The 21,386-nt window shown below is 43.4% G+C and overlaps 2 protein-coding genes across 2 annotated transcripts in view; both read right to left on the bottom strand.

Annotated features, from left to right (window-relative positions):
* The window catches only part of cacng2a (calcium channel, voltage-dependent, gamma subunit 2a), a 55,848-nt gene extending 46,960 nt beyond the window's left edge, over positions 1-8,888 (bottom strand). Inside the window, exon 1 of the mRNA XM_027017844.2 lies at positions 6,828-8,888. Within this exon, the coding sequence (XP_026873645.2) occupies positions 6,828-7,053 (226 nt within the window). The 5' untranslated portion in view covers positions 7,054-8,888. The remainder of the gene's footprint in view (positions 1-6,827) is intronic.
* Positions 8,889-16,082: 7,194 nt separating this feature from the next.
* On the bottom strand, positions 16,083-17,447 carry LOC113569494 (Ig-like V-type domain-containing protein FAM187A). The gene has a single exon (XM_026997478.2). It carries the CDS (start codon positions 17,445-17,447, stop codon positions 16,188-16,190), a length of 1,260 nt encoding a protein of 419 aa, XP_026853279.2. The 3' UTR covers positions 16,083-16,187.
* Between the last annotated feature and the right edge of the window lie 3,939 nt (positions 17,448-21,386).

The following is a 21,386-nucleotide window of genomic DNA, read 5'->3' as shown; positions in this document are numbered from 1 at the left end:
GTGTGTGTGTGCACCTGTGTGTGCGAGCATATGTGTGTATTCCTCTGTGTGTGTATGTGTGCGTGCATCTGTGTGTGCGAGCATATGTGTGTATTCCTCTGTGTGTATGTGCGCATGTGTGTGTGTGCATCTGTGTGTGCGAGCATATGTGTGTATTCCTCTGTGTGTGTATGTGTGCGTGCATCTGTGTGTGCAAGCATATGTGTGTATTTCTGTGTGTGTATGTGCGTATGTGTGTGTGTGCACCTGTGTGTGCGAGCATATGTGTGTATTCCTCTGTGTGTGTATGTGTGCGTGCATCTGTGTGTGCAAGCATATGTGTGTATTTCTGTGTGTGTATGTGCGTATGTGTGTGTGTGCACCTGTGTGTGCGAGCATATGTGTGTATTCCTCTGTGTGTGTGTGTGTGTGGGTCATGGATATTGGGGAGTGTGTGTGGGCATGTGTAGGTGTGCATGCATGCGTATGAGCACACATGAACATGCATATCTGACAGAGAGCGGGAGAGAGAGAGGGTTTGATTCGGGTGTTTCACTTGCTTATGCAGATGTGATATCCCAGGGGTGGATCAGCTGAGAAAAGAAGAGAAACACACACACACACACACACAAACCCCTTCCAGCCAGCAGAGACTGAGATGAGAGAAATGAGAGGCAAGATAAGAATCAAGCAGTTATATTTCACTCTGATAACTGGCATCGTATCCAACCCTCTTCTAGCAGTGCTGAAGCAGAATGAGGATGATGACTCAAACAGTATTCCACCAGGGCCCTGCCCTGATCCAGTATTAATCATGCCCTCAAGAGGCTGCCTCTCCTCAGTCATGCATGAAAAGGACCAAAGAATGCTGTGCTCCCACCAAAAAAAAAAAGGCCCAGATAACCTGCTGTTTCTGCCCTGTGCTCTGTAACCTGCCCTGAATGAGACCTCCAAACTTTTTAATGAAGTAATTAGACTTTGATTCAAACGTGTTAATGTATCATTAGTAAGGGCGAATTGGACGGAGTTTTGAGAGGTACATCGTATTGGATTTCTTTGAGGTTGTGTATTGGAGGCTCGGGGTAAAGTACAGGGGCCATATATGATGTCAGAGAGCAATAAAACGGTAATGATCAGGAGGGCGTGCTGCACATGCTGCAGAGGGAGATGAGGACCCTGGAGAGATGAGGGCAAATGAACAACATCTGCCGCATGGTGACAACAAACGTGACTAAGCGATGCAATATTGCTGAGTCATTCTCCCCTTTTTGGTGGGACAGAATGTTATGAGTGTGGTACATGCAACAAAAGGAACTCTTAGTAGATCTGAAGGTTGGGGGGGGTTAATGTCCACGTCATCCTTGTAAAGTGGTGCATTATGGGAAGTCACTTATCTCCATGCCTTCTTTACCACTGCAAGTTAAGTGTTTGATCATGGCAGCATGACACTGGAGAATGACAGACCCAAGCAAGTACTGTGAACAGTGCCTTTTCTACGTCCCAGGCTGGTCCGGTGTTCACAGATCCAGAGGCCTGGCCTTGGGAGGATGAGGAGGGCTTTACTGGCAGACAAGGTGGTGGGTGGGTGGTCTGCAGTTCAAACTAACCTGTGTTTTGTTGAGCCGGTGTTGTGCTTGTAAGAAGTGTCGTGCTGTGTGGAGCTGTTTTGTGCAGGTCTTGCATGTGCTGCGCTGTGCCTGTGCTGTATAGAGCTGTGCTATTTTGAGCTGATTTGTGTGCTGCGCTAGGCTTTGCTGTGCTGCGTTGCATTGAGCTTTGCTAGTTTTTGTTGTGTTGTGCTGTGCTGTGTTAGGATTTGCTGAGTTGGGTTGGGATGCACTGTGTTAAATTGTGCTGTGCCAAGCTTTGTTGTGCTGCACTACACTGGGCTGTGTTGGACTGTGCTGAGCCGTGCTGTGTTCTGTTGGACTGTGCTGTGTTGAGCTGGATTGGGCTACACTTTAGTGCCCTTTGCTATGTTGGTTTTACTGTACTGCAGCCACTTGGACTGTGAGTAATTAGGCTGAGAAGAACTAGACTGGGCTGTGTTGGTTTGTGCTATACCGTGCATTGTGTTAAGGTTCCTTATGCTTAGTTGTCCTGGTTTACATTGTGTTGGGTTGTGTTGGGTGTAATCCTATGTTATATGTAATACTGATTAATGCTACCCTGGAACTGGATCATTAGCTGGGCAGAGACATACCAGTCTGCTAATCCTTATCTGATCATACAGTGTACATAATCCTGCCATACAACAGTGCTCAGCAGCCCTGGGGCCCAGCAAACTGCTATCTTCAACACACACACACACACACACACACACACACACACACACACACACACACACACACACACACACACACACACACACACACACACACACACACATAATGACCCAACTCTTGAGAAGTTATGAAGAGTTAATATGAGGACTGGATAAAGTTCTCAGCATTTTTTTACAACTTGTTTCAACAAAATTGCTCTTTCTAATTTGCATTCTCACAGATTATTTACAAGATTGGCTTGAATACCTCATACATAGATCTATAAGTGCAGCATGCCTTTCTACACACCTCCACACACCCACTCATCGGGGGCCTTGGAAGAGCAGAATGCGTCAGTGTGCCTTATCCACGCAGTGTGGTAGTGGATGTTAGCTGAAGGGGCATATGCTAGCTTGACAATTACAGAGAAGTGTTTGAGTTTAAATGTACTGGGGGGGAATAGAACGTACAATTAGTCAGAGATAATCATTTTCACACCTCTCTTCACAGTTATTGACTGCAGTTATGGACATATGGATGCACATGGCACACAAAGGCTAATCATGCAAAAAAAGAAGAGGAGCAGAAGGAGAGGAGAGTGTTGGAGAGAAGTGAAGAAGGAGAGAAGTAGAGAGCAAGACAGAGAGGGGAGGAAAAGAGAGGACAGAAGCAGGAGAGGAGCCCAGGAGAGGAGGAAGAGAGGTGTAAGGTGTGTAACTGCACCTCCTTGGTTGCACTGTGAGAGTAATGAAGAGTAATTTTAACTGAAGGTGTACCAGGACCCCGGTACACTACATCCAAATCTGAGTCACCAGAAGGACCTGCCAATTGGAAATGGCAAATTTGTGGTGTAAATTTAAACGTGAGTCTGTGTGTGTGTGTGTGTGTGTGTGTGTGTGTGGTTGTCTGTGTGTCCATGCAAGATTAGTACATTTGTACACGGAGAGTTTGTTATTGTGTGCATGCAAGTATGTGTATTTTACAGCAATATTTATTTCTGTGTGCTTGTGTGTATGAGTGTCTGTTAAATTTGCCTTCTGGGGTAAAAGGTGTCTGTGCGTTTGTGCGTGTGTGTGCGTGTGTGTGCGTGTGTGTGCGTGTGTGTGCGAGTGTGTGTGCGTGTGCATGTGTGTGCATGTACATTTTTACATAAATACATTAGCTTGTTTTTGTGTGCGTATTTTATAACAATATGCATGTGTATGTGTGTGTGTGGTTGTGTGTTACATGTGACTTCTGGGGTAAAAGGTGTCTGTGCGTTTGTGCGTGTGTGTGCGTGTGTGTGCGTGTGTGTGCGTGTGTGTGCGAGTGTGTGTGCGTGTGCATGTGTGTGCATGTACATTTTTACATAAATACATTAGCTTGTTTTTGTGTGCGTATTTTATAACAATATGCATGTGTATGTGTGTGTGTGGTTGTGTGTTACATGTGACTTCTGGGGTAAAAGGTGTGTGTGTGTCTGTGTGTGTGTGTGTCTGTGTGTGTGTGTGTCTGTGTGTGTGTGTGTGTGTGTGTGTGTGTGTGTGTGTGTGTGTGTGTGTGTGTGTGTGTGTGTGTGTGTGTGTGTGTTAGGTGTGACTCTAGCTACACAGAATCCATTAATACAATTGCAACTTTGCAGTCTTTTTTATTTGCCCTCCTCATTGTACCACACACAGAGGATCAAGCGGTTTGTAGTGGCCCTGTGAAAACAGATCTGTTCTTTGAACAACAGAAGCGGTGGCAGAGACATAAAAAGGAAAAAATAAAGAAGAGGCCAAAGAGAAAGCCAGTGGAGAAATGACCCATCTCCGAGAATAGCAGGACGTTTTCACAAATCCAGCCCTTGGTTAAGTAGCAGATGCTGACCCATTTAAAATGATATTTTCATTACCCACAGAGCACACAATAGAGCAGAAAAAACCTGGTGTGAATCTCCATAATCGATGAAAGCTATATTTCACTAGAACTTAAAATAATGCTGCTCCCAGTATCTCACCACAGCCACATATGCCTGTATTTTTGGCAGGTATTCAATAGTGCTTCTCTCTCCTCACTCGTTCTTTTGACCTCCCTTTTAATGTTCTTCCCTGCATTAGTGTTAATGCCAGTATGCCTTAGTTTAGCGGGCAGTTCGGTGGACAGCTAGATCAGCCGCACGGCTATTGCACTGCATCTGTCAGGACATTTTATGGAATATTACTAAAATGCATTTGAACATTAAAGCAATACTGTAAATGGTGCTGATTTTGCATACACGCACAAACACACAGACACACACACACACACGCATTTGCATAAACACACACACGCGCGCACACACACACACACACACACACACGCAGAACACCACCAACAACATAATAGGTAGTTGGTCGAAGTAGATCTTTTTATATATATTCATATAGGCACCATATCTGTAGGCTATAAATCTGTTTCACCCCGAGTGGGTCATCATCTGAGTTAATCCCGGAGATTGACATCTCTCGCCACTCCTGTAGCTAATGCATGGATCTGATCAGCTGCTTGTGTAGTCTGGGTTCACAGAGGGGTGTCATCGACTGTGTGGACGTCTTTTGTCACAGACTCTCTATCTGGGTGTAAGAATGATGAAGGACAGAAGACAGGCAGGTGGGTGCTGTATTCCTAACGGAGTTATCCCATACTCCGAGTCGGAAAGAAAGACTACCTTCCTCTCTCTTAGCTAATATGATCCCCACTTGTCACTAAGGTTGCCTGTGATGAGTTGTCACGTCCCATATCCTCCCTCATCTCCGTGACTTGAACACTTCACGCCTGGGTCTTCCGTAAGGGAGCTCAAACCTAACACCAAGTAGGTGCCAGCCAGAGCCCCAAGCTCCCAGAGTCTCTCTCTTTCCCTCCGCATGCTACGCTCAGTTAATTGGTTTGCACTTGCAGAAATATCCATGAAGCCATCTTTAACCCTGGCAGAGGCTGCAGGCTGATCTAATATGCTTCATGCAGAGGCCATGGGTCATTACAATATGAATTCTGATAGTATTATGAAAACTTTGACCATTTGCACGCACGGACTGAAAACGGTACCTTGTCTTTGTGATGCTTTTGCAGAAAAGAGGAATAACTCCCACCACCTGACTAACTCTCATCCCCCCCTTTTCACCATGTTCCGTAGTTAAAGAGTTTGTGTGCTGTGCTAATTATTCTTGAATTAATCATCTGCACTTGCATTTCAAGGACGCTGGCTCTGCGGTCAACACAATCTCACATTGCAATTTTTATGAAATAACATGACCCAACTTGAGATATGAATGGTTAGTGTGCTAAAGATGGGTTTTAATTGGTATGGAATCCAAAGAAACCTCTCTTGCTCATTCCAGTTAGTGCCAATGTTTGTCGAGATCACAGTCTTGAAGCAGGACACGCTGCCTGAACTGGTATTCCACCAAAGACGTTTGACCCCAAAACACAGCTACAATGCTGCATCATTCAGATGATGGTTGACTCATGCCATCATGAATCAGATATGGTAAATCACTGACTTCTACATAACTGGCATCCTGATTTAATGAAGCAGCAGAGATACAAACAACTCTGCAAAATGGAGAGGCAAACAACATTGCTTTTGCCATTTTCAAAGAAATTTTGATTGGTCATTTGATAGGCTCTGGGAGTTCAGCAGAAGATGTCACCCGATAACGCTGTTGTGTTACATGTGCTCTGTCTAATAATATTCCCATGATGGTTGTTGTGATCGAAGATATATATATTGCAGGCCTGTGCTTGACTTTTTAACCTTCCTAGGTTATTTTGTCTATCAGCGGTATTAAATGGCCAGTATGAGCTGGGTGTTGCTATCAGTGATTTGATTGCAGGGTCATCTGTCAGATGCCTAGCAAGCCTTGAGCAGATGTTGATGCTGCACTCCCAGATTTGCAAGTGTCCCGCATACTGCCTGATGTCACGGGGTCATGACCCACCGAGGGCCCAGTGTCCCCGCTAAGTGGGCTGGATCCCATAACCTCATCATGTGCTGTCCCATTGTGATAAGCATACCCCGGTGTGAGGTGGTGCAGACAGCAACATATTTCTGCGCTTCTCCTGAGCTGTGAGGATGATGAAGAATGTTTGGATCCTTACAGCTGTTGCCTGTTGCGTTAAAAGCAAGAATCCCTTTTATACACTCTGGGTGTAAGTGTGTAAACATGCTTATTTGTGTTCCTGCGTGTTCTTTAGAATTTTCAAATTGTTTTAATAATGGGAACTTCATTAGGTGTTGGCTAATGGGAACTTTGATTATGTTGAGTTTTCAGAACTTAATGCCTTAATAATGAAGTTTTCTTTCAATCTATCTGCACAAGGAGCACTCTGTGCTCTACTGTCGTCACGAACTTTAACATCAGTAGCTGTTTTCAGTAGCTAAACCTACAGAGCCGGCAGAGGAAGACCACGAGGAGCCGGGAGCGACCCGACGCGTTTCCGTAACCGCTGACAGTAACACGTGCGCACGTGCTGAGGTTGCGCCTCTGATGCAACCTCCGATGGAAGCAAGTGAACCACCGAACGTCATCTGTGGCACCAAAGAAAATGCAGCAAAGAGACGAGATGACAGCCATGTCCTCCTACCTTCTAAGCAACATGTCCTCCATAGACCCGAATGGGTCATCACTTCTTCGTTCTTCTTGCTGGTCTCGTTCTCGTTGTTGGTCTTGATCTTACACACGCCGCGTGAGTATAGCCAGTAGTCCGTGCCCACCGCGATGGTCATCAGACTGAACGCGGCAAACGCGCCCACCGTGGTCAGTAGCATCTTTATTCCGCGGTCAAACACACCCATGTTTCCGCATTCCATGAAAGGGGGACCCCCTTTCCTCTTGATGTATAGGAAGTAAATATTTGAAAATTTACGGGACCAAACCAAACTAAAAAAATGGGATATGTTTGAGCGAAAGGATGGGGGAGGGGGAGGATGCGGTAGGAACCTTATGGTTGCGTTTGGGTGAGGACCGAATTAGGAAGAAATTGGTGAGCCTCTCTGGCTGTTTTCAAGGGGGATTCGGTGTGTTTTGCACCCACTTGTCTTATATAATAATGTTGAAAAGAAGAGTAAACTGGCTTCTTTATCTACTTGTCTAACGAGGCAGAGAAAGGCGCTGCAACAACTCAAACTCACCCCAGTTCTTATACTGCAAAGCTACTCATTAAAGAGAATATACATATATCTTATGCTTAACACTGAACTGCCTACACCTTTAGTATTGCCGTGATCGTGTCATTAAAAGATAAAAGCAATAGTTGATAGTTTGTTAACCAAAGAATGCGGTCTAAGACCAGACTGTGACAAGCACACTTACGGATGCGAATAATACGTTTTAAAAGCGTCTTAATCTGAGGTTTAAACAGCAGGTTGAGTCTTATCTTGATGTTTTTCGCGTGTTACATCTTATAGATAAATACTGCACTCAGAAGAATGCAAAATTCTGATGAAATAGTCGTGGTAAAAGGGGTGGAGAAGTGCTGGAGTAATGGTAGGTTTGCAACGATTTCACACTCAATATTTCTATAAAAATTCAATGCAATACAACAATTGTTGACCTACGAAGCGGTCTTATTATAACTAAGCAACGCGACAGTCTAATCAAGAGGGAAGGCTGGCTTAGACAGGGGAATGAGGGAAAGCCTTGTTAAGATAGACTAGCAGGAAAAATAAATGGACTGATGACTTTAGTCCATTTCAAAATTAACAACAACAACAACAAAACCCAAAAGAGACTACAGGATTTAAATGTGTAACTATTGCAGCAGTGTCACAAATCAAGTCGACAATGAGATGAGAAGAAATTAACAGGGATAAATCAATTGATAACAGAGAAATGAAAACGAAAATGAAATAAAATAAATAACTGGTAGATATCCTTTTTCCTAAAATTTTGGTCCCCAGTTTCCATATGTGGCTCTTAGCTCTTTGAAAATTTCCTCCGAAAATGAGAATTTGCTGCTGAATATGGTATTGTCGACGATCCGGAAAGAGCGGGGAGCATCCACTGAGTCGAGCCGACCATTACTCGACATAGAGCCGGGTGGAGGAGAGCGGGAAGGTGGGGGTGCCGGATGTGCTACCCGTGCATTTGACTGCTGTTACTGTTGCTTGGCTATCCAAATCCACGTTAGCTGCCTTGCGCCCGGAGCTGGAAGCAAAGCCGTCCCGCCTGCGTAGACCTTGCGCCATGTAAAAGAAAAAAAGTCCTGAAACGAAACGCGATAAGTCGGCAAGGAAGGAAACGGTTCTCACTCTCTCCTTTCGCGTATATTGTTATGGAGAAGATTTTTGGAAGAGGGCTATCTGGGCGTTCTGCCTCTAAGGGGGAGCAGAAATATTACACAACCAAAAGGCATCCACAGCGATCCACGCCAAGGAGCGCACCACGGAGCCGGAGTGTAGAAAACACAGACGCAGCTTGGAGAGCGTATTCTATTGCGCCGTGCCAGTGATACTCTCGCTCAGCGTACACAGTAAGATAGAGCAGAGAGCGCCGAAGCGAATTCTCCGGCAGAAAATGACACTCCGGAGATTGCGCATGGATTAAGTAGGGTCAGTCCTCCAGACGCTCCTGTAAAGATATTAAAGATTTTGTTCCTTCTCCAAGGGGGAGGGAGTTCGCCAGTGAGGCTTATGCGTGGGGTGGATGAGTGACTGATCACGAAAGCAAAAGCTTACAAGTTGGTTGGGGAATAAGAGGAATGAATGTAACTATGCGTTGTGCGTTTCGTATTAAAAGCCTTGATGCAGTTTATAATTGGCTTTCACCTTACAATGGAACGTCATTGCAATACGGCTTTCCGTTGTGCCCAGAAATAGTATGCCACAAATATATACTAGATTTTAGTTGCTCGTTTCCCATAGTTTTCTCTACACTTTTGCCGTGTTCCAAACGTGTGGGGTAGGGCGAACTGTTGGGGGTGTTTTTCAAAATCAAGACGTTCGAGCTATAAAACCTGACATGCAAAGAAAGAAAAAGGAAAATACGTCCAACAGAGGGAACGAGAATCATCCTAAAACTTTGTCATCGTCATACCCAAACGTCATTCACTTCCTTAAATAGATGTGCATCGTTTACGTAGGCTAAGGAACTAAATGTCACGAACGTCGATATTAGTGTGCCGATAAGTCCGGCTCTGGCCTGCCTATGTCAGAGACAGCACTGGACGGTGTTGAAACGCCTTTGCTACGGACAGCGCTTGGCTGGTGCTGAAATGAACAGCGCTCGTAAATGCGCCGTTGCGTTGGTAATTGTCTCCCCCTCTCTTCGAAAAGCTGCACTTGCATTGTGGCTGCGTTTTTGCCATTAGTCTACACATGGCTTCAAAAGCAACGATCACTGAAACAAACTTTTTAAAAATATATATACTTTGTAAATAAATATGATAAATAATAATTTTCCAACTTACAACGTATTTGTCACGTGTTCTTGCCAGTTTATTCGTGAATATTCTTTTTTGTAAAACATCTCCGTTTTACTGCTTGTGCGCCAGGGACATGCTTAATATTCTGGTCTGGTATTGCGCTGGACAGTAAAAACGATGGAGAGACAGAGAAGAAAGGAACAGAGATTTATAAGAGCATTGATTCACTGATGCAGCGAGCACTGGATGATAGATTTCGACATGCCAAAACAGCATGAGACGTAGGAGGGTGGACACGCTATGCATATTTGTCCCCACAGACATGCATTTCTGTGCATAAACTAACGTTACAGACCAGTGATTCTGTGACAAAACCTGCTCAAAATCATGTTCATTAACTAATACAACCTTAATCTAATCTTAATAACTGACACAGTGACAGAGAAAGTTTTCTGCTATTTTATTGTTAAGGTGTGGACAGAGAAAGAGAGAGAAGGAGAGAGAAAGGGAGGAACAGTGGGGAGATACAGGGGGAGGGATAATGAGGGAGAGAGAGAGAGAGAGAGAGAGGGAGATCTAGATTAGTAACAAAAGGAAAACCAAGCATTATACACAGCAGGTGTATGAGATGTAGGATAATATTTGTTTGGACTGTGTAGATATGACCCTAAAACCAAATGCATCACAACTCAAACACTAATGACTAACTGGGTGCTGGAGATGAGAGTCTAGACTGGGTAGTGGTGATGAGAGACATGACTCAGCTCACTGGGTCCTCTGCGCCCACATGTACATTTATGGCATTTAGCGGACACTTTTTTTTTCAAAGCAACTCACATCCGTGATTGACTGCAATTGGAGCAATTGAGGGTTAAGGGCCTTGCTCAGGGGCCCAGCAGTGGCAACTGGTCAGTGGTGGGGCGTGAGCCAACAACCTTCTGATTACCTTAACTGCTGAGCTGAGACTGCCAGGCTCTTGTCACTTACTGCAAGCTGCATGTTTGCCTATCCTGTCCCTGCATGCTAAACTGACCTCCATTATTGTTAAATCACTACTGGCTTTTTAAGAGCTGGGATGCTGAGCCCTGCTCCAGGACATCCTGTTCTCCTTTATATTTAAATTAGCTGAATGAATCAGCTTTACAAGAAACTGATTTACACCAAAATTCTGGATTGCACCCACCCCCTCCAACCCTGCCGAATCAAAGACGTAAACTTCATTATTGCCATGATCAGCAAAAATACAGTATATGGACAAAGGTATTGGGGCACACCTTATAATAATTGAATTTGGGTGGTTCAGACTGCCCCATTGCCACAGGTGTAGCAAATCAAGCACCTTTACCAACATTTGTGAAGGAAGGGGTACTATAATGGGATGCCACCATTGCAACAAGTCAGTTCATAAAATTTCTTCCCTCCTAGGTATTCCATGATCAACAGTGTTTAGGAACCACAGCAACCCAGCTATGAAGCAGCAGAGCATGTAAAATTACAGAGCAGGCTTGCTGATTGCTGGGACCAACACCATATTAATGCCTGTGGATTTAAGTGTCTCAATACTTTTGTCCATATAGTGTGATTTCCATTATCCCAAAATGATTTTATTATTATGTATTACTATTTGCTGTTAACCAGTAATAACCAGCAGGCTTTTTTCAGTTCGACCAGTACTGTAAGAACTGTAGCTTCCAGGGCCTGGAGCCTAGACTGAGGCCCCAGTCTGCCTTAGCAGGACCAACAAGGCAGACCAGAACGAAAGAAAAAAAATTCTTTATTTTCAGATAAATGTTTTAAAATAAATTGGTGGTCAACTAATTATATAAGTAAGTAAATAAGAAACTTGCCTGCTGTTAGTAATAGGGTTTTCTTTAACTAATTAGATTTTATTTGACAAATTATGTTTGTTGTTAAAAAGAACATCCAATTAGTAAGCTGTCCTTGCAACGCATGGCTCACACACACACACACACACACACACACACACACACACACACACACAGACAAACACACAATCACACACACACATACACACACACACACACACACACACACTCACAAACAGACACACACACACACACACACACACACACACAGACAAACACACAGTCACACACACACACTCACACACACACACACACACACACACACACACATCTCTCACTCTCTCTGCGTGTCTCTCTCAGCCTCACACTCCTTCTTCTCTGTCTCTGTGTATGTTAAAGTGTGTGTCTCTGACCTGTCCTCATTCTTGGGGAATGGAGAAGAGTTCTGGGGGCAAATCAATATGTTTTCAGTTTGCACCAAAGTCGCTCCCCTCACATTCTAATTAGAGCTTATCCTGTACCAAACTCTCATGACCAGAGAGAGAGAGAGGGGGGGGGAGGAAGAGAGGGGGGGGGAGAGGGGAGTGAGAGAGAGAGAGAGAGAGGGGGGAGAGGGGAGAGAGAGAGAGAGAGGGAGAGAGAGAGAGGGGGGGTGGGAGAGAGAGAGAGAGAGAGAGAGAGAGAGAGAGAGAGAGAGAGAGAGAGAGAGAGAGAGAGAGACTAGTGCCATTCAAAGCATCATAACTGATCTGCCTCCAGAGCCTCTACCATCCTCTGCTGTTTGTAATGAGCTCATTTACTAGGCTTTATAAGGTATTGGTTGCAGCTACTTGGGAAGCCTAATACCTTCCACAGATGAGGCTGATCTTTGGCACAGTGAACCTCCTGCTTGTTTTTGGTAGAGGCATTTTTAGATCTTGTCTCTCCATGCTTTGGGCCTTCTGGTTTTGATTCTAGCCTGGATTTGTGACTGTGATATCAAAGCTACCTGCGCTTGGATCCTTAACTTCGTGTTCTCCACTGTTAGGGTTAACTGAAATCCATTTCCAGTGGCCATTAGTGGGACTATCGTGTGTGTGTTGTCCAGTGGGCTCGATGGCTGTGGTAAATTAGTTTAAGTGATTGCAGAGTATCTGACCTTCCTGATTCATCCAGTCCAACAAACTCTCCCTCTTTCATTTATTGGCTTGGCTATTTTGTATATCCATATATTTCCTCATAAGAGTAAAAAAGTATTTATAACAATTAACAAACAATTAATAAACAATATAAACAGGAATAAACATTTTCTTACTGAACCTCACATATAACACAGCCAACCTCTCCATTACTTAATTAATGATTAATTAATCAGCCAAAAACCTGCTGGGATGCAGGAATGTGCCATTTGAATATAAGTCACTTTGTTGACTGTTGTCGGTAGATTTGTGTTTCATGCAGATGTGGGTAGTAACAGACTACAATCACACTTAAATTAATTTGTATTACTCGCATTATAACTTTTTGAACAAATTGCTATAACGGTTCGCTTCCCTACCCACACGTCACGTGGTCATCTTTGTGAGCACCTCCTTGTTTGTAGCCACGCCCCTTTGATGTCATCGTAAGGACGCTGTACTAGTTTGTTTTGCGTGAGCGCCTCAACGTTTATTGTTTCTCCGTGTTTCGTCTCGTCTGATGTTTGTCTACGCCGAGAGAAGACGCTGCATCCTGCGATCGGGCCGTCAGAACTGCTTTCAATTATTTTTAAAAGAGAGGACTTTATACTCTTGCTCGAGTTCATGTACTGTTACTCTAATATATTAATCTATAGTCATCCTGTTACACTTTTAAATAATTTTTATTTTAACAAACATTTTTGGTGTTTCATTCAGCTCCTGGTGTAGCCATAACTTGAACTTTCAAGTGTGGGAGGGTTACTGAGATCCCTAAATATGACCACTGAGTGACCACTTTGCTTCAATTAGGGAGCCGACTGGATCACCCTAAACCTAGACCAACACGAACAGCTAACGGGCAATATTTCCTGCGCACGGTGAAAGAAGAGCCCTCCAAAATGGTGCATAATAAAACTAATGAAAAGTAGCTACATACTTTTCATTAAAGGCCCTCTATCATGAAAAACTGAATTTCCTCATTTTATCGAAATAAAGAATTTTGAATATGGAAATATTGTCGTCACGGAACGCTCCTCCGCCCAGGAGTCACGTGGTACGGCCCACCGCGTGTAGGGGGATTCACGTGTGTTTTGTAACCACGCCCTCCGGGACTGCACACACCTGCGCAGGGTTTACTGTTGTATGTTCGTCTATTTCAACCCCTTGTCAGCGTCCTCAGCGGTGTTGGTCATTGTCGCTACGTGTGTGTTCAAGTAGATATCTGTAGCTGTCACGTTAGTTTATATAGTCCCGTGTTAAAGTGTATGTGTCCTCCGTTTAATGTCCATTGTAGAGTCATGTTCATTGTAAATGTTGTATGTGAGTGCCACCTTTGTCATACATGTTTAATGTAAATAAATGTCCTGCCCCGCCCCCTGCGGTACTCGGGCCAGAAACGTTACAATTGTTAATGTTTCAGAATACGCCGTTCACTCCACAACAGAGCTTTTATCTTGTATCTAATTAAAAGGTACATTAACATGAACAGCCTGTTTAATTCTAAGAGTGAAGAGAGGTGTTTTCCACCCTCTGTAATTATGTCATAATTATAATGAATTACAAAAAAAAAATTACAATAAAACATGAATCCAGGATGAAATCCTGTTCATGAAATCATAAAATAAGAGCATTATGAATATGAAAGTAAAGAATTTAAAGTGTTGTAATTTGATGACATGAAGGATATTCTGATAGAAAAACAATGGCTATCTAGCCACATATAAATGTTAGTATAAAAGCAACAGAAAAAAGTAACAAACCAAGCTGAAACGTCATGGTTTCCAGCGATGCACATTCCATGCTGAAGCATTCTTTCAAGAGGAAATAATTTTCCACTGTTATAAAAACTGAGGTTTGTTACTGATTTTCGACCGCCTACAGACACTGTTCTTCAGCTACTCAGCGTAGGTGGGACGCTCCTGAGGTTAAACAGAGGCAAAATTCATACACTGTACATTTTAGAAGTACGTTTGGACATATATTAAGCCTTATTTAAGAATTAGTTATGTGTAATGTAAGATTTAATTTCTGTCACTTAAAAACCATGCGATCTGACAAAGTAATTCACTACATGAGAAATTATTATTTTAAAAAATACTTTTAAAAGTATTTATTTTATATGATTAATTTAAAGTAACTACATTAATTTACACATTTTGGCTATTTTACCCACTACTGGTGTCATGTTTTGTAACCCACAACTCTCATCTGCTGTGTTGATAGTGCCCTCTTTTGGACAACATAAGTTTTTCACGCGCGCACACACACACACACACACACACACACACACACACACACACACACACACACACACACACACACACACAAAATGTGCACGCATTAGCCATAGCACAGTGACTGAGACAGATGCAAGAACTCATTTGAGGCTTTGTTAAAATCAATTTTATTTTTAGGGCAGTAACTAAGCAATGCACTGCAGTGTATTTTTCAGCATTTCTAAAATAAATGTAGCCTATTACTAGTCTGATTATTTGACATATACTCACAAATAACAGTAAAAATGTAATAACGTGATCAAAACAGTGAACATAACAGTGAACTTACAGAAACAATATCACTTAACATGGTGAAATCGTGACCGACAGTCTTAAAACATCATGAGCATTGTTCAAAGTGGACTCTCCTTTAAATACAGTGGGACCAGGGGCAAACTAGCCATTAGGGCATTCGGGCAATGTCCAGTGGGCCACGGACTCTGGTCTGGTCATGGGCTGGCCGTTTCATGAAATACATTTTATGTACTGGTTACTGTTTGACATTAAAATTAATTTTCTAAACTACTAAACATTATCTGTCACTCTTGTGAGCAGTACTGAGATTTGACAGATCAATAACATCTGTTGCTTCTTCATCCACAGGAACTTGGGTGAAGTTCCACTGGGAGCTATGGAAGAGCTGTACTCTCGTAGCAGAAATCTGTGGCGAGGAAGCAAAGTGCCGTCTAAAACCAACTCCATCTAGCCTATTTTTGCCTGAATGGACTGCAGTTTAGTCTAATAACATTTTATCTCATCGTAGAAAATTGTTCTGCCTGCAGGTGCACGTTAGACTTGTAACGTGCCTGTGGGCGCGCGGCTCGGGGCAACTCCACGTATGTCATCGCCTGCTGCGCGTGAGGTAAGGCCTCCCCCTTGTGAAAGTGTCTGTAACTGCGAACTCCGCACCGGTTCACTGCAGTTTTTATCCAAAGCGCTCTCAAGAAAGGAGTCTTCATGTTCCCCTCTGCTTCAACAGACAGTACCGCTGAGGAGAATACATAATCAGCAATGAAAATCTGGATTGGATTGTAATTTATTTTGATATTATATAATTATATATTTGATTATAATTGAATTTTTCAAACTGGAGATATGTGAATGATGCGCTGGTTCATTTGTAACATCAAACATTTTCCAGTAAAGGTATCACACATTTTTCTTTACTTTTCAAGTTTAGACTTTCATCATATCAATAAAGACATCCCAGGACAAACAATGATGAAAATATGTTTACTAAAAAGGGTGGGCAATGTTACATGTTTTCACAGAGGAAAAAAAAGCAGAAACACCACTACTGCAGCTCTTCTTTCTTTAGACCAATTAATCCAAAGTACTTTGTTCCTTGCTAATGTGACAAACAAATCTAACAGATATTGTGAGGAGAAACACAGCAGTGAGGCATGCATAGCTAATAAGGATGGTTCTGAGGGCAAACAGAGACACCGGGTCAGAGATCCTGCGTAGACGGCCCATGTGTGGATACACGGCAAGTCTGATCTCTGCCACCTTCCTGCCCCTGAGCCAGCAGTAATACGTGCCCTTGTCTTGCACGTGTGCAGGCTGGAAGTGCAGGTTCTGTCTGCTGTCTATGAACACACGTTGGCTCTTCCTCTGTCCCTCCATGTAGTGAGAACGGTAAAGGGGAACAGGACCTTTGTCCCATGCCACCACCTGCTGGGCTGTCGCACCAGGACAGGAGAGGACGAGGTCCGTCTCTGCCGGGTGGTTGCGGTAGTAGACGGGCTGTCTCGGAGAGTTTGGTTCAGCGTAAGCGAGGAAGTCCAGCAGAGCCTGTTGCTGGGGGCTGGTGGTGGGGCTCAGAAGACAAGGAGCATGGCAGCTTTGCACGGCCACCTCTGCCCCGTGGCTCCCGTCGGCCAGCCCGAAGCTCAGAGGAACAGCCGCAGAGCCGCAAGAGATCACGTTGCTTGACTGGCGAAGGTACCGCACCTGGAGGTACTGGCTCATGACATAACAGAGACCTACTCGCGTCTGCTCGCCCCTTACATCGCAGCGGTCGCACACGGACCAGGGCCAGTAGCTGGTGAACACTCGATAAGGCTTCGTTTGCCCTGTACTGGCTTCCTGTGCTCCGATTCTCTGAACAAGGCTCCTGTTGAAGCGCACATGTCGGACGAGCTGAACGTCCACCTCGTAGCCGTAGAAGTACTCCCCCGAGGGCGTGCCGCAGACGTAATACCCCGAATCGCTCTCCTGCACCATGAAGATGAGAAGGCCGAAGAGGCGGATGGTGAAGCGGGAGCGCAGTGCCAGGTCTTTGCCCACCTTGGACGAGTCCAGAACTGCAGTGCCCGCGAAGTCAGTGAGGACCCGCGAGTTCTGGGTGCCCAGATATTTCTGGTAGTACCACACTACTGAGAGTGCGTCTTCTGGCTTACACCGACAAGGTAACTCAATGGTCATGTCTGCCACGTATGCGGCGCTCTCGAACACGAGGAATGCGGGACATGCTCTGGTGGTGAAGATGTCCTCTTTATCCTCAGGGGCTTGATAGGCAGACGGTTGCCAAGGACACAGTGTCCAAGCACACAGGAGAAGTAGCTCATAACTCACCCTCATGACTATGCCACTTTTCTTGCTTGTAAACGCTCAGATTTTAAAGTGTCTTCCAAAGTGACTGTGTGCTGTGTTGTAACCATGGTGCTGCTGTTTTCTCATTGTGACCTGGCAATGTCATATGTTCTACTGTACATCAGTCATTCCATAACTTACTGCTGTACTACATTACGTCACAGGAGGTGTAAACAGCACCAGAATGATCACATGATGAGGTCTTAAGCACTGTGCCTTTCTAAGGCATGCTGACTCAAGCAGAGGCAGTTACTGCTACAGGTGTACAAACTGTTCAGACAAGTGTCCAATCTCATAACCATCTGCAACTGGAGTTTTGACAATCAACTGCAAGGTATTCCAAAGTAAAGCAATATGCCAGTGCTGACCCCAAAAACCAAACAACCATTTCACTCAGCATCAAGAGGAATTTAAAGGGGTTTTAGGATGTTGCTGGGTTTTAAACTCACAAAACATCAAAATATAACCATCCTTGAATTTCTACAGGGCAGAGTTACAGGCTAGTTTTATTTTTCATTTAACAAAATAAAATCCTTCAAAACCATTTGAAACTGATCTGATTGATGCATGAATAGACTTTTGTTTGTGGTTTAGGCTTAAAGTATTCCTCTAAGAGTATAGTACTGTGTATAAGAATACACTCTTTGCATCTCTCTTTATATAAAGGTAAAGAAATTGACTTCTAATCAACCGTGTTGAGTTTTACTACTGTACAGGGGCGGACTGACCATTAGGGCATTCGGGCAATGCCCGGACTCTGGTCTCATCACATTTTATTTTATTTTTAAAATACATTTTATGTACTGGTTACTGTTTGCCATGAAAATTAATTTTCTAAACTACTAAATAGTCTAAACTACTAAACATTATCTGTCCGGTACTGCGATTTATATAGATCTATATAATATACCGTATTACGTCATCATTGATTTAGTAGTTAGTACATAAACGTTGTAGCAGAAAATTTGGTCAAAACTGCCTTTTGCCGATTTCTGTTTCGATACCGCTACATTTCGAGTAGTATATACATTATTTCAGTTTATTTTATCTCATATCTAATATTTAAATTCTCCGGTACTAATAATTAGTGTATATTATGTATGCATTATGCATTTTATTGTTCTCTGGTCGTCTGCGTGAGCGATAATTAGTAGTTTTCAGCTGCGATTATTAGTATAAAGAAATAAAACTATAAAGCACAGGATAGGAATTTTTCATATTAGGACGGAACATTTATAGTTTATCGTTAAGTTAATGGAACATTTGGAAGAGCTGAATGGGCATTTGCTCAGATTTGATGATGGCGTCACTGCCGAACAACTACGAACAGAACTGAAGAGTTTTGGACAGCAGTGGTCAACACTTAAAACGATCAGTAGCAGACGCTTATACGGTGAAAGATGACAATGGCAGTGAGCGTGAAGAAGATGGGACAACTGCGTCAACTTGCAAGTCTTGTAAAGACTGTCCTCTCTGCTGCTGCTGAAAGATCAAGAACATCTTGAGGCGTTCATGTTGATGTCGGTGGAGAAAAGTATCCTAGCCAAACTTGACACTAACAGTATTGTTGATGATGATTGTTGAAAAAACGTGTAAGCCGTGTTAATAAATTTTTATTTTGATTACATTTTATTCCTAAGCATGTCGTCTAATTTTAACTTGTGTCTAAACAACAGTGAACAGATTAGGTTCGGCAGCAGTTTAGATAGGGTTCGTATCATAGCAAGGAGCGAGCCGCGTACTCGTCACAAATTTAAAGAAAATTACAATGAATAGGTCACCTCGTCACCTCACTCGTTGAAGGATGTCCAAGCGCTCCTGTTACTGGTTTTCCTAAATACAATGTCATTTTGGTGATTTGGTACCCCTGTCCTGGTTGACAGCTTAGTTTATGTAAAGTTCGGTTTGGAAAACGTCCATCATGAATCGGGGATGGGTGTTAGCGCAACATGTTGATGTGTCAGGCATGTGTGAGTTAGCGGGTACTCTAGGACAGGCTGGTCCGAGACTGAAAACAAGACGCGGAATACGGTGGTCAGGCAGGAAACGAGGTCTGGAAAAGAGGAAAAGTCACTCTGGACGAGTGTCGGGCAGATGCTGTAAACGGGGATAATAACATTTATAACGGTAGAATAAAGTTTCAAATAGTTATTATGAAATTATATTTTTATAAAATATGTAACATAAATTCACCATCTAAAGAGATTATTCGCTGTTTTTTTTTTTCTTTCATCTTTGTGCATTTGGGATTAGTACCTTACTGGTGAGAGTGGAATGTACACCTGCATCCCATTGTCGGAGTGGAATGAACACCAGTGATATGCAGTGATAATAAATGACATAAAGCATGACAGTAGTAATATTACCCGCAAAACAGTAATATTATGGTGTATCAAAAAGATGGGTCAGACCCCGCAGGGTTTTATTCAGTTGCTGTACCGTCTTCATACAAGTTGATTAGATGTAGCATGTGCTTACCTCATTGTCTGTAGAATAATCTGAAATATCAAAATGTTTTGAGTAGGCCATTTTATCATCATCAACAGCGAGCAAACATGGCGGGACACTTGCATCTCCTCTAACTGAGTCAACAGAATGAACAAAACCAAGGCATTACTGGGCAGAGCAGGAAGCGGCATGCTGCGGTGGCTGACGGTGACCACTAGAGGGCTCTACTACTCTTCCATCTGCAGAAGCATTGCTAGCGTTGCTCTAGACCAAAGGCGGTACGTCCTTGGTCTTCGCTAACGTGCAAACATTTATGAGCAATAAAAATGCACAAAATTTGACTTAAATTCAAGGTAAAAATAAAATTAGAAAAGGATTCATAAGAGTCCAAATCATAGTCTTAATTTCCTACCACTGAAGTTGGGTACTGCGACACAATTCTAATAGCTTATAGTATAATAGCTTATAGTACTGTGTGTGTGTGTGTGTGTGTGTGTGTGTGTGTGTGTGTGTGTGTGTGTGTGTGTCGAAGACAGCGGATTACTGCGCCTCAGGGCTGCAGGCCACTGTTGTAGGTAAGGATTATCCACACTGTATGATCAGATAAGGATTAGCAGACTGGCATGTCTGGAAAATATTCAGACATGCTAGGTAGAGCTGTTGAGAGTTCAAAACCCACAGAGTTTGAATTTTGTATCAAGGCATTTAATTATTTTCACAATTTTACCTTTTTGTAGAAGAAGTTTATATAAGTGACATCCCGTTTCCAGCCTCCCCCTGCCAACAACAGCAGCAAACAGTGACACATACATGGTGGCGCAAGTCTCAGGAGTGAATTTTTTAGTTCTTGTTCATTTGTATTTGATTGGTGTGATCAATAAACCAAACCCAACCCAAAATTAAATTAAACAACAATAGACAGACAGACACACAGACTTGTGCCACCATGTACATGTCACCACTTGCTGTTGTTGGGAGGAGGAATCTAGAAACAGGGGAACTCACTTATATAATCTTGCTCACAAAGGTAAAACTGTGAAAGGCTTAAATGCCTCGATACAAAACTCAAACTGTATGCGCGTTCAACATTTTCTGATCATTTGCTGCTCCTGCCCAGGAGTGTGTACGGTTTCCCTGCATCTGCATTTGTTGTGCTGCCGTAAATAAAACACTGACTGCTGCCTTGATGTCTTTTGACTTCTTTCTTTGTGCTGACGCTACACCGGTGTCAGAAGTGGGACGCAGCTGCTGAATTTGAAGAGCTCGTTTGACGCATCTACAAGATCAAATGAAGATGACGAAGAGGAAGAAGTAGCCCAGAGGAAGGCTGTACTGAGTGCTGTGCCTCCTCCTCCTGCCTGACAGCTCTGAGAGGGACAGAGAAAAGGCTCGGCCTCAGAGGCATCAGAGCTCGGCCTCAGAGGCATCAGAGCTCGGCCTCAGAGGCCTCAGAGCTCGCCCTAGAGGCATCAGAGCTCG

This window comes from Electrophorus electricus, chromosome 1, assembly GCF_013358815.1.
Source record: "Electrophorus electricus isolate fEleEle1 chromosome 1, fEleEle1.pri, whole genome shotgun sequence".
Taxonomy (NCBI): Eukaryota; Metazoa; Chordata; class Actinopteri; order Gymnotiformes; family Gymnotidae; genus Electrophorus; species Electrophorus electricus.
Note: the sequence above shows the minus strand (reverse complement) of the source record. Positions and strands in the feature narration are given on the sequence as shown.

What these genes read in the sequence shown, in the direction of transcription:
- LOC113569494 (XM_026997478.2), bottom strand. Translation starts at nt 17,447, where the DNA reads ATGAGGGTGAGTTATGAGCTACTTCTCCTGTGTGCTTGGACACTGTGT.